This window comes from Salvelinus namaycush, chromosome 30, assembly GCF_016432855.1.
Source record: "Salvelinus namaycush isolate Seneca chromosome 30, SaNama_1.0, whole genome shotgun sequence".
In the NCBI taxonomy this organism is placed as follows: Eukaryota; Metazoa; Chordata; class Actinopteri; order Salmoniformes; family Salmonidae; genus Salvelinus; species Salvelinus namaycush.
The window spans coordinates 27,470,406-27,483,303 of NC_052336.1; the positions used below are offsets into that span (position 1 = coordinate 27,470,406).

The following is a 12,898-nucleotide window of genomic DNA, read 5'->3' on the forward strand; positions in this document are numbered from 1 at the left end:
TCTTAGAGATGAACGTACTTTGGTCCGGAAAGTGCAAATCAATCCCAGAACAACAGCAAAGGACCTTGTGAAGATGCTGGAGGAAACAGGTACAAAAGTATCTATATCCACAGTAAAACGAGTCGTATATCGACATAACCAGAAAGGCCGCTCAGCAAGGAAGAAGGCACTGCTCCAAAACCGCCATGAAAAAGCCAGACTACGGTTTGCAACTGCACATAGGGACAAAAATCTTATTTTTTAGAGAAATGTCCTCTGGTCTGAAGAAACAAAAATGGAACTGTTTGGCCACAATGACCATCGTTATGTTTGGAGGAAAAATGGGGAGGCTTGCATGCCAAAGAACACCATCCCAACCGTGAAACACGGGGGTGGCAGCATCATGTTGTGGGGGTGCTTTGCTGCAGGAGGGACTGGTGCAAATAGATGGCATCATGAGGTAGGACAATTGTGGATATATTGAAGCATCATCTCAAGACATCAGTCAGGAAGTTAAAGCTTGGTCGCAAGTGGGTCTTCCAAATGGACAGTGACCTCAAGCATACTTCCAAAGTTGTGGCAAAAAGGCTTAAGGACAACAAAGTCAAGGTATTAGAGTGGCCATCACAAAGCCCTGACCTCAATCCGATAGAACATTTGTGGGCAGAACTGAAAAAACGTGTGTGAGCAAGGAGGCCTACAAACCTGACTCGGTTACACCAGCTCTGTCAGGAGGAATGGGCCAAAATTCACCCAACTTATTGTGGGAAGCTTGTGGATGACCACCTGAAACATTTGACCCAAGTTAAACAATTTAAAGGCAATGCTACCAAATACTAATTGAGTGCATGTAAACTTCTGACCCACTGAGAATGTGATGCAAAAAATAAAAGCTGAAATAAATCATTCTCTCTACTATTATTCTGACATTTCACATTCTTAAAATAGTAGTGATCCTAACTGACCTAAGACAGAGGATTTTTGCTAGGATTAAATGTCAGGAATTGTGAAACTGAGTTTAAATGTATGTAAACTTACGACTTCAACTGTATACACAGCTCTGTATACACAGTTTCTCTGGTTTTACTATTTATAGGTATGTGTTTTGGTAAACAAATGTTTTGTTTTATTCTATAAACTACTGACAACATTTCTCCCAAGTTCCAAATAAAAATGGTCGTTTAGAGCATTTATTTGCATAAAATGACAACTGGTCAAAATAACAAAAAAGATAGTGTTGTCAGACCTCGAATAATGCAAAGAAAATTTGTTCATATTCCTTTTTAAGCAGCACAATACTAATGTTTTAACTTAGGAAGAGTTCAGAAATCAATATTTGGTGGAATAAACCTGATTTTCAATCACAGCTTTCATGCGTCTTGGCATGCTCTCCACCAGTCTTTCAGATTGATGTTGGGTGACTTTATACCACTCCAGGCACAAAAATTCAAGCAGCTCGGCTTTGTTTGATGGCTTGTGACAATCCATCTTCCTCTTGATCACATTCCAGAGGTTTTCAATGGGGTTCAGGTCTGGAGATTGGGCTGGCCATGACAGGGTCTTGATCTGGTGGTTAGATTGACCTGGCTGTGTGGCATGGATCATTGTCCTGCTGGAAAAACCAATCCTCAGAGTTGGGGAACATTGTCAGAGCAGAAGGAAGCAAGTTTTCTTCCAGGACACCCTTGTACATGGCTTGATTCATGTGTCCTTCACAAAGACAAATCTGCCTGATTCCAGCCTTGCTGAAGCACCCCCAGATCCTCCACCAAATTTCACAGGGGGTGCGAGACCTGGAGAGGCCCACAAGCCACAGTGTCTCACACCCACTGTGAAATTTGGTGAAGTACACAGCATTTTGTACTGGCTGGCATTTTGTATTCCTAATTGACCCAGCATGTAACTTGCTTGACATTGTACAGAAATGGTCACAAAAGCTTGAAAGCAGTGTTTGCTATAAAATAAGTAGGGCGTATTAAATCGTAATGGTGGTTTTGAAACCGCTCTGGTTGTTGTGATTGCGCAACAAAAGAAATGGCAAGTTTATTGAGCCATCCACTGCCCAGGTTGTTTACACAGGTTCCCCTCCTTGTTTGTGTTCGCTGCCATGCCTGTGGCGTTTCTACGGTCAGGGGGTTAGGGTGGGAGTTAATGCGACCAATGTCATATGACCCAGCCCCCCCCCCCCTCCCCCAACTGCGCTGAACAACAGGGTGACCGTGTCCCAGTGCCGGAACCTGATTGTCTCCCCAGCCTCATATTAGTGCAGGGATTACCAGCTCGCTCCAGTTCCCCATTCATTCTGGACAGTCACTCGCCCTTATCAGCCTCAATCTGACACTCTATTTATCTGACGCTGCACCCAGTTCTGCTTGGCTAAGAGAAATGCTCACAAAAAGCCCCAGCCCATCAGCACTTTATTTGTGGGACCCGGGGCCACAGCTTTTAGTGGCCTGCCTACTCTTCTGTTACTCTAGACCCAGTTTGTTGGACAGTGAGGATTTGTTTTGTGTTATACTCTGGTTCAACGTTTCACCGTTGTCCAATTAATTGAAGTTGTTGGTTCTTTACCATTTATGTTACTTCACGTAGTTTTGGATCAGCCTCCATGTGGTTTCGCCATAGTTTTTCCACAGCAGCCTCCTGCTGAGAAGTTTCTGAGAAGGCTCTAGTGGTTTGCAGTGTATTGACTTTTCTGGCGTGAAAAAGTGTGATCAAGTTTGTTTTAATTTTTCTTTGGAAAAGGGAACATGGGCTCTTTTAAGCTGGATTTTTTGCCTGAGATGATGGTGGACCATTGTTCTTTGAATTCTAGTCCTGTGTGAGTAGTTTTTCTTATTTATTTAGCAATGAGTTAATAAGCTTATTGCTTGTACGGAATGTTTTTTTAAAAGTGCTTTTCAGAAATGGATTTGAGGTGTAGTCCCCCCCCCCCCCATTCGTTTTGGTGTCATTTTGGGGGGAGGGGTGATGGTAGGCTATATATTGGTTCCACCTGGTATTCCGCCGTGTATTTTCAGCTGTACAGACTGATACTCAATTTCTTGATCTGTAGTTTAGTCCCAGCATGTGACTTGACGTTTTTGTGCTTGCCATAATGTTCCAGTCCAAAACTTGGCGCTTTAAATTTGATATGTAGGTGTTGGAGGCGAAAATGGTGGTAGAGCGAGTTTTCAACAGGTGCATACTCCCCAAGTGCCCCCGTAATGGTTCATAGTCTGTATTCCGTATGCAGTGCAGTTACATTTTTATAATTTAGTTTTTTATCCAGATCGACTTACAATCAGTAGTTATTGTACATGTCAGAGGCTTTAAAAAAAGTGGTCTAACCTATGTCATAACCATGGCAGTCTGTCAATTTCTCTACAGGGAAATCGTTAGGAAAGGTTGCTGCTTATTATTTGTTGATCTTGCGTTTTTACTTTTAAAGATATAAACATTTTAGGTTAGATGTAACGTACACATTAGGGCTTTAGAGTGGGTTAATGTGAAGGGAATTAATAGGCTACTAACAGTTGTTGTCATACGTTTGAAACTAAAGCAGGTTTGAGCTAATGGTTAGAGCTTAGGGTTGGGCAGTATCCATTTAAGTGATAATGCCCGAGAAGGCGGTGTTTGTTGGCTATATTGGCACGGGTGTTGTTAGGCCCGAGACAATATATTTGTGACAATATATCCAACAAACACCGGCTTCGAGGGCGTTATCACTTTTATACAACGTGTTACCAACGTTCAAATAATGATCGACATGGTTTCATTAAAACATTATTTTGATGAATGCCCGAGAAGCCGGTGTTTGTAGATATATTGGCACGGGTGTCTCCTTTGGGTCCAGATGATTCTTTGTGTCCTCGTTCTATGCGAGAGTGGCGTATCTGAGAGAATGCGTTATAATATTGTTTTCCAGTAGCCTAATAAGGAGTGCAACTTAGAAATAACACAAACAGGCTATAAACAACATACCTTGGCTTAGACCGTTCTTGTCTGTTTTTACGAGGTATGAGTTGGGCTTTAGTTGTCTGTTCCCCTCTCTTCGACCCAGATGTAACTGGAGGTCGAACCACACTTTCTGGACCAGACCCCTTGGTGCACCTGGATTCAGAGCCTGGGAGTTTTGGAGCTGGGCAATGTCCTTATCGGTGATGGGATGGTGGCTGTTTGTGATATATTTTCCTTGCCGCCTTAGCTGTTTGATGTTGCCCAAAAATACATGATTCGAGGTGGTAAATTCAGTGTCCTTCATAAGGCACCAGCTGCGACCGATGGGTGGGTGTTTTAGAAACCTGTTGAGCCCACTACGTAGTGCCAGGTATCTACTTATGCTGTACTGCTCCCACCTTCCCATTTCGTGCATTTCCTTAACTGTCGGAGAAGGATGTTAAACTCTTCCTTAGTGACAGTTTTGACGTCAACAACTTTTTCCCCCTTCTCTTCTAGCCATCCCTTGACGCAACGCACAACCCAGTTTGTATTCTTAACTGTCTTTTTTGTTGTGGCTTTTCTCTAGATCATTCAATGCCGTGTCCTCCAAATCTGCATGCCTGGATATTATTGCTATCTCTTTTTCCCATTAATCTATAGTTATGCCACCGAAAAGATCAAAAGAAATGTTCCACTCATCCATTTTAGTTTTCGCATCAAATAATCGATTTAGCCAGTCATCTGAAAAAGTTTTTGTATGTTGCTATGTAGGGTTGCACATTTTGGGGAATATTCAGAGGTGGAAACTTTTCGTGGGAATTAACGGGAGTATATGGGAATTAACGGTGTGTCTGTTGTCCCTTGTGTCTGCTCTTGTAGAATACTGGTTGAGGGGTGGAGATGATGTAGGTAATTATTCCTTGGCCACGAACATTCAACCACCCATCAGAGATGATTGCAATACAGTCTTTCTCTGACTACCTTCCATCATTGAGTCAAAAAAACTTCTGATTCCAGGAGGACCATTAGCTGTTGCTATCGATAAGGTGTCTGATTCATAATTTTCACCTCGAATAGAAGTAGAGAGACTTGTCAGAGGTTGTGAGCGCTGAGGGAATTTTATGCACTTGGCCAGATGATTCTGCATCTTTGTTGCATTCTTCACATATGATTTGGCACAGTATTTGCAAATGTACACAGCTTATCCTTCTATGTTAGCTGCAGTGAAATGTCTCCACACATCAGATAGTGCCCGTGGCATGTTCCTGTAAAGATTATAAAAAGATGAGTAAAAAACCCCAAATACAATTCCATGTAGAGTTAAGAAGTTAGATTAAACAACTCCTTTGTAAGATGTTTTAAAATGAAACGTGTATGGAAACAGGTGAGTTAACACTCCTCAGTTAGCAGGCTCAAGCTGTAAAGATTATAAAAAGATGAGTAAAAAAAACCAAATACAATTCCATGTAGAGTTAAGAAGTTAGATTAAACAACTCCTTTGTAAGATGTTTTAAAATGAAACGTGTATGGAAACAGGTGAGTTAACACTCCTCAGTTAGCAGGCTCAAGCTGTAAAGATTATAAAAAGATGAGTAAAAAAACCCAAATACAATTCCATGTAGAGTTAAGAAGTTAGATTAAACAACTCCTTTGTAAGATGTTTTAAAATGAAACGTGTATGGAAACAGGTGAGTTAACACTCCTCAGTTAGCAGGCTCAAGCAAGCTAAAACCCACATGGTAGCAAAAACTAACTAGCAGAAATTGTTAAGTTAGAAATGATTAATTGTCGGTGTAGAGGACCTTGTGCATTTCAGTTAAAATAACAACTCAATGTTTATATCCCAGGACAAATTAGCTAGCAACAGCAAGCTAACTATTTAAATTGGCATAAATGTTTAATGCTTTTCGACCTGTCCCCAAATTCATTTAGTTGGTTCAGAGTTTGTTTTGATATTTCAACCTGCGTGTCCTGATCGCGTCTGGTGTGTGGGGACAAAATCAACATGCATGCGATACTGCACGCTCGCGTGTGGTCTGGTCAGCATGTTAGACAGTCTTGATTGGACTACTTTGACCATATGGAGGTACAGTTTGTCAATCGAAAACCTAGTTGGTTTGTGCTTGCACATTCAAATGATATTTAAATGGCTTTTTATATTAATTCATACTTATTATGAATTTGACATGGATGGACTTGATGTAGACTAGTATTTTCTTGTTTTGTTCTGTGCGGCCTTCAATATGGCATGAGATGAATAATTGTTTGGTTATGAATGATCAGATCTCCCAAAACAAATTTCACATTCAAGATCATTCTCTTTAGAGCTATTGGTCTTAGTTGCGTAGGTCAATTCTCTGCTGGCAGTATGCATTTGGTGCTGTATGTTTTTGTATGCATGTTAGAACGTTTCCTCAGATGGCACCTCTTTCAACTGACACTTAATAATTACTTGACTACAACGTATGCAGTGCTACTGAAATAGTCTAGACTTGATTGTACATTTCTGCAAAATAGCCTTTGCTCAGATGCAATTTTGTGAAGCTTCCAGCTGCTTAGTCGATTATGCAAATATGTTTTTTCCAGCAGGGACATATTTAATGCGTCACTGGGGAAGACGGCTCATAAATGTTTCTTCTGTTGCCCAAGTTCACATCATGTAGCCATATTATAACAACTGTTATCATCTTTCCCTCTCAGGGCAAAGAAGATGAACGGGACCCTGGACCACCCGGACCAGCCCGACATCGATGCTATCAAGATGTTCGTTGGCCAGATCCCACGGTCCTGGGCAGAAGAACAGCTGCGGGAGCTTTTTGAGCCTTACGGCGCCGTCTACGAAATCAATGTCTTGCGTGACAGGAGTCAAAATCCCCCACAAAGCAAAGGTGACAGTGCTGTCTTGAGTTCTTCACCAGAGGTGTCCATTACACTCCCCCCTCACCCTATCCAGAATTCCATGCTGTTTTTTTATATGTATTGGCTGTGTTGCTGAATTCTCTGGAATTCTGTTATAGATAGCTAAACAACGGAAGCTTCTGCGTATTTGCGGGATTCTCTACTTTACTACTCCCTCCGCTGCCGCAGCATATCAAAGGAGCAGGAATCAGACAGGCAGTCTAAATGGCAATTTAATGTTATTTTTTTCATCATCATTGAAAACTTTGACTGAGTTGGAGGAAGATGGGCAGTCAAAATAGTGTTTTTCTTTTTTTAAAAGATGTAGGTTATTTGTGGTTAAAACAGATTTGTTTTTTCTCCAATGCAGTGTGTAGGCTGCGCCCTACTTGTGCTACTGCAATATCCTTAGTTACAACAGACCGAAAAGGTTGTAGCCTACATCCTAAATTAGCCTACAAAATATATATTTTTGGAATGTTGGTTCAAATTGCAGGTTTTTATATCAGCTGTTCAGAAATATGATACTCGGATGTAAGCTAGTCTACATCATCATGTCAATCAAATTAGTTGATGGGAAGGGTTCAGAAGAGGGAGAGAAACGTGAAGGGAGATGTGTGCGTGAACTAACACATGTACAGAACATGTTCTTTAGCTCTGGGGAAGAGGCATAGATGACCCACCAATACTCTATCAATGTCATTTTATAATTGACTAACATTTACTTTGTCTAATAACTGTTTATATTCCAAAACAGGTTGTTGTTTCATAACATATTACACTCGCAAATCTGCATTGGAAGCACAAAATGCTCTTCACAACATGAAAATTCTCCCAGGGGTGAGTAGGTTTGGTAGAAATGTTAACTTCCTCAGTAAATCGAATTGGGTAGCTTGCCAGGTTGTAATAGAGAACAGTCAGTGCTGCTGTTCAGCTTTTATCTCTAGAGATGTAGGACCCTATAAAATCTGTTGTATATTTTTCCTGTTTACTTCGTTTTTCCCCAAATTCCGTTTTCTCCATTTTGTTTTTCAAGGTTTCCATTTCCCCCAGTTTATTTATTTTTATCACACTTGTTTAAATAGAAAACAACTAAATGGGACGCTTTAAGTCTACAACAATAGTTAAACCACATCAGAAGACTGCTTTTGAGCTCAATTTTTTTATATATTTTTTTTAGATTTAGATATTTACCCTTTAATATCAGTGGCACCTAGCAAGAGGTTTTTGTAGAGCACATGTGGTGATAGTTTGCAGAACAAATACTGGATTGATGCAAATAATGATCTCATTCTGCCAGGTAAGCATAGGCTATTTTGTAGTTTAACATTTAATTGAGAAGGTTTTTGGGAAAGCCTTTCCATCTACCAGAATTATTTTCTTTAGCATCATTGTTAATGGCTGCACAAAGTGGTAGCTTTTGCACCAGACATAGTCAGGGGAAATTCTCGTTGCCTCTTAATAAGAAAGTTGCAGGAAATAGCCATCACTGATGCATTCTGTTCATATCTTATGATAAACGTGGGCAAATTTAAACAATGTTCCATACATTTAGTTTATTCCCTACGAAGTTTAATACATTTAAATATTGTGGAATTCCGTTTTAATGTCTGGATTCCTTCTGTGTTCTCCACATCGCAGATTTTATAGGGCCCTAGAGATGCCAACCACACATCCATTTATACCTATCAAGGCAGTATCTGTCAGCGCTTCTTCCTTCCTTTAAATTCAATGTCTTTCCTCAACAGATGCATCACCCCATTCAGATGAAGCCAGCTGACAGTGAGAAGAATAATGGTGAGTATAGCTACATCTCTGCAGGCAGGGGAGACTGGTGGATGGTGTGGTAATTCTGTTTTTATGTTGAAGCACTACCATTTTAGAAGCTGCCCTTGTTGTTGTATGTTGTCTCTAATGCAGTTACTCATTGTTTGTTGAAACAACCTTTTCTTCTTCATTGTCTCTCTCAGCGGTGGAAGACAGGAAGTTGTTCATAGGAATGATATCGAAAAAGTGTAATGAGAATGACATCAGACTTATGTTCTCGCCGTACGGACAGATCGAGGAATGTAGAATACTACGTGGGCCGGATGGACTGAGCCGTGGTGAGGCAGATTCAGTTCACCTTTCATCCTCATCGTCACACACACACTCACCTGCAACAAGATGCACCCAAACACACATACACATTTACTCTATCAGTTATACTATGAGGACTAGTCATTGTTTTAACATGAATCTCTCTACACGCGGTACGTACACTCCCACACACTCACTCTAAAATAGTTGCATACAGATGGGTGATAAGTCATTACTCTCATTTGTCCTCTTGTGTACAAATCCCACGTATCTTCCATACAAATCCTCCCACAGAAAATGTACCAATCTCAAGGTCATCACTTCGAGATGTAGCATATTGACTTAAATTCTAGTTATTTATGATCCAAATATCTGTTAGACACTGTTCCAAGTGTGTTTTTTGGAGGGCTGTTTAATTAAAACAAGAACTTAACAGACTCCATAGCATGCTGCAGTATGCTTTCCATTATCTGTTTCTAAATGCTGTCAGGAGTCAGGACCGTGTATGTCAACCATTTACGAGTTGTTCCCCTTCTGCAGGTTGTGCGTTTATAACTTTTACAGCAAGACAGATGGCACAGTCAACAATCAAATCCATGCACCAATCACAAACTATGGAGGTAAGCATTGAACCTGCACACCTCCCATTCTTCAGAAACAGAGAATCTACACTGAAAAAAAATATAAATGGAACATGTAAAGTGTTGGTCCCATGTTTCATGAGCTGAATTAAAAGATTCCAGAAATGTTCCATATGCACATAAAGCTTATTTCTCAAAAGTTGGCCTTTCTCCTTTGCCAAGATAACCATCCACTGGACAGGTGTGGCATATCAAGAAGCTGATTAAACAGCATGATCATTACACAGGTGCACCTTGTACTGTGGACAATAAAAGGCCACTTTAAAATGTGCAATTTTGTCCCACAACACAATGCCACAGATGTCTTTTAGTTTTGAGAGAGTGTGAAATTGGCATGCTGACTGCAGGAATGTCCACCAGAGCTGTTGCCAGATAATTGAATGTTAATTTCGCTACCATAAACCTCCTCCAACATCATTTTAGAGAATCTGACAGTACGTCCAACGGCCTCACAACCGCAGACCACGTGTACGGCGTCGTGTGGGCAAGCGGTTTGCTGATGTCAACGTTGTGACCAGATTGCCCCATGGTGACGGTGGGGTTATGGTATATGCAGGCATTAGCTATGGACAACAAACACAATTGCATTTTATCGATGGCAATTTTAATGAGCATAGATACCGTGACGAGATCCTGAGGCCCATTGTCGTGCCATTCATCCGCTGCCATCACCTCATGTTTCAGCATAATAATGCACGGCCCCGTGTCACAAGGATCTGGACACAATTCCTGGAAGCTGAAAATGTCCCAGTTCTTCCATGGCCTGCATGCTCACCAGACATGTCACCCATTGAGTATGTTTGGGATGCTCTGGATCGACGTGTACGACAGCGTCTTCCCACCAATATCCAGCAACTTCGCACAGCCATTGAAGAGGAGTGAGACAACATTCCACTGGCCACAATCAGCAGCCTGATCAAGTATATGCAAAGGAGATGTGTCGCGCTGCATGAGGCAAATGGTGGTCACACCAGATACTGACTGGATTTCTGATTTCTGACGCCCCTACCTTTTTTTTTAAGGTATCTGTGACCAACAGATGCATGTCTGAATTCCAAGTCATGTGAAATCCATACATTAGGGCCTAATTAATTTATTTCAATAGTCTCTGTCGTGGGCGATGTCTGCTTTCGCCGACTGTTCGAGCTCCGGTACACCTGTTGCCCTACTGGAGTTGCACAGTAACAGCGTCACTGCCATTAGCTTCACGACATACTATCTAACGCCGTTTGGATCTTTGCGTGTCCTAATATGAACTGTAACAGTCAAGTCTTTGAAATTGTTGCATTTATTGTTGCATTTATATTTTTGTTCAGTATAACATAATAACCTGCTTTTTTCCTCTATGCCTTACTTATATGATTGGCTGGCCCATTACTCAAGTAATGCCATTTTGAAATTGCTGTTATCGTGCTAGAGGAATATCGAAGATAGTTTCCAAATGACACTATTTGCTGTCTATCCCGACTTTTTAGGGCTGCTCGTCTCCCATCGTAGTGAAGTTTGCCGACACGCAGAAGGACAAGGAGCAGAAGCGCATCGCCCAGCAGCTTCAGCAGCAGATGCAGCAGCTCAACACTGCCTCAATGTGGGGGAATCTGACTGGGCTCAACTCTCTGGGACCACAGTATCTGGCAGTAAGTGACCACCACCTCCGGCACCATCCCCAGCGGAGCTTTGGAAAGGCCCGTGGCTTGGCTTCAAGCCCTTGTTAATGTTCCAATTTAGAAATTGACAGATTTTTAGGTTAATATTTCCAGAGGTAGGTATTCAGGACAAAGCTTAGCTTGTTGTTTGTGTTTGCAAGCAAATTAAGGTTTGAGTTGCAATTGGTTACAATCTCAGGTTTGTTCTAGAAAGATGAGGGTTACAGCTGGGACACATTAAAATGCACTGCTGTTTGGCAGACTGATTTAGACAGTCTCTAGATCAGGGATGTCAAACAAATTTTGCCCTGGGGGCCGCATTCGGTCTACATACAGTTCATGAGGGATTTAAATATTTAATCGCCGTCAAAATTGAATGTAGGTCCATTATCATTTCCACACAGTTTCGATTTGGTTTTAATGATTCAAAAGTATGGATGCACGATATATTGGTGAACATATCGGAATCGGCCGATATGAGCTAAAAATGCCAACATCGGTATCGGTCCGATGTCTAGTTTAACGATGTGCAAAACCAATGTCAAAGCTGACGTGCATACCTATATAACGTTGGCACATGACAAAATTGCGCACCTAGCCCACAATGTCTGCTGTGTGGCTTGAGCAGTCAACAAGTCCAGCAGTCATTTGAAAGAGTAAGAACATTTCAGCGAGACAACTCAAAGGCAAAATCCATTAACGCCAAGATAATGGAATTCTTTGCCCTTGACTATCAACCGTTCTCTGTCGTGGGCGATGTTTCCTTTCGCCGACTGTTCGAGCTCCGGTACACCTGTTGCCCTACTGGAGTTGCACAGTAACAGCGTCACTGCCATTAGCTTCACGACATACTATCTAACGCCGTTTGGATCTTTGCGTGTCAAAAAAGATGAGTCAAATAAGCTTTAAATTTGACATGTCAAATAACACAGTTCTATTATAGAATGTTGTGTGTTCTGAATTTGCACATGCACACGACACCACTACAATCAGTTGCACTGTGCACTGTCAAAGGAAAATATCAGTATCGGACAAAAATGTCGGTGCATCACTATTTAAAAGTATATTGAGTTTGCAGTGTGGTGCCAGGTAAACAAACTCTCCCTCAATGTCACTGGGCAGCTCGTGGCTGTGCTTCCCTTTTGTAGTCTGTAATAGTTTGCAAGCCCTGCCACATCCGACGAGCGTCGTCGCCGGTGTAGTACGATTCATTCTAAGTTCTGTATTGACGCTTTGCCTGTTTGATGGTTTGTAGGAGGGCATAGCGGGATTTCTTTTAGGCTTCCAGGTCAGAGTCCCGCTCCTTGAAAGCGGCAGCTCTACCTTTCAGCTCAGTGCGGATTTTGCCTGTAATCCATGGCTTCTGGTTGGGGTATGTACGTACGGTCACGGTGGGGACGACGTCATCGATGGCTTCATCAATAACTGCAATTTAGTGGTGTAATTAAGACTTTTTAATTTATCAAATCAATTCTGTACTATCTGTTTTAATTACGCAATTAAACTAATGTAACTTTAATTAACTAGGAAGTCTGGGCACCACGGGAAAGAGTTTCTATTTCCCGAATATAACTCCTCAGATATTTTCATATCTTATCGATTTAGTCACTTATTAATGTATTATCATCACATCAGTCATATTCTGAATGGCACAAACCCATGGATATCTACGCGAACCCTAACATAGATCATGAATCAGCAATATACAAATTGGCTTAGTTATTTATTAACTAA

At 41.4% G+C, this 12,898-nt stretch overlaps 1 protein-coding gene across 25 annotated transcripts in view; it reads left to right on the forward strand.

The window, feature by feature from the left end:
• LOC120025321 (CUGBP Elav-like family member 1) overlaps nucleotides 1–12,898 on the forward strand; it is a 53,687-nt gene that overhangs the window by 25,095 nt on the left and 15,694 nt on the right. For 23 of the 25 annotated variants that reach the window (XM_038969819.1, XM_038969825.1, XM_038969820.1 and 20 more), the window contains 6 exons: nucleotides 6,601–6,788; nucleotides 7,556–7,638; nucleotides 8,547–8,595; nucleotides 8,769–8,903; nucleotides 9,418–9,497; nucleotides 10,994–11,155. In XM_038969819.1, coding sequence (XP_038825747.1) covers nucleotides 6,601–6,788; nucleotides 7,556–7,638; nucleotides 8,547–8,595; nucleotides 8,769–8,903; nucleotides 9,418–9,497; nucleotides 10,994–11,155 — 697 coding nt within the window. Of the gene's footprint in view, nucleotides 1–6,600; nucleotides 6,789–7,555; nucleotides 7,639–8,546; nucleotides 8,596–8,768; nucleotides 8,904–9,417; nucleotides 9,498–10,993; nucleotides 11,156–12,898 lie in introns of those variants that run through there. The other 2 variants (XM_038969822.1, XM_038969828.1) reach the window with 1 other exon arrangement.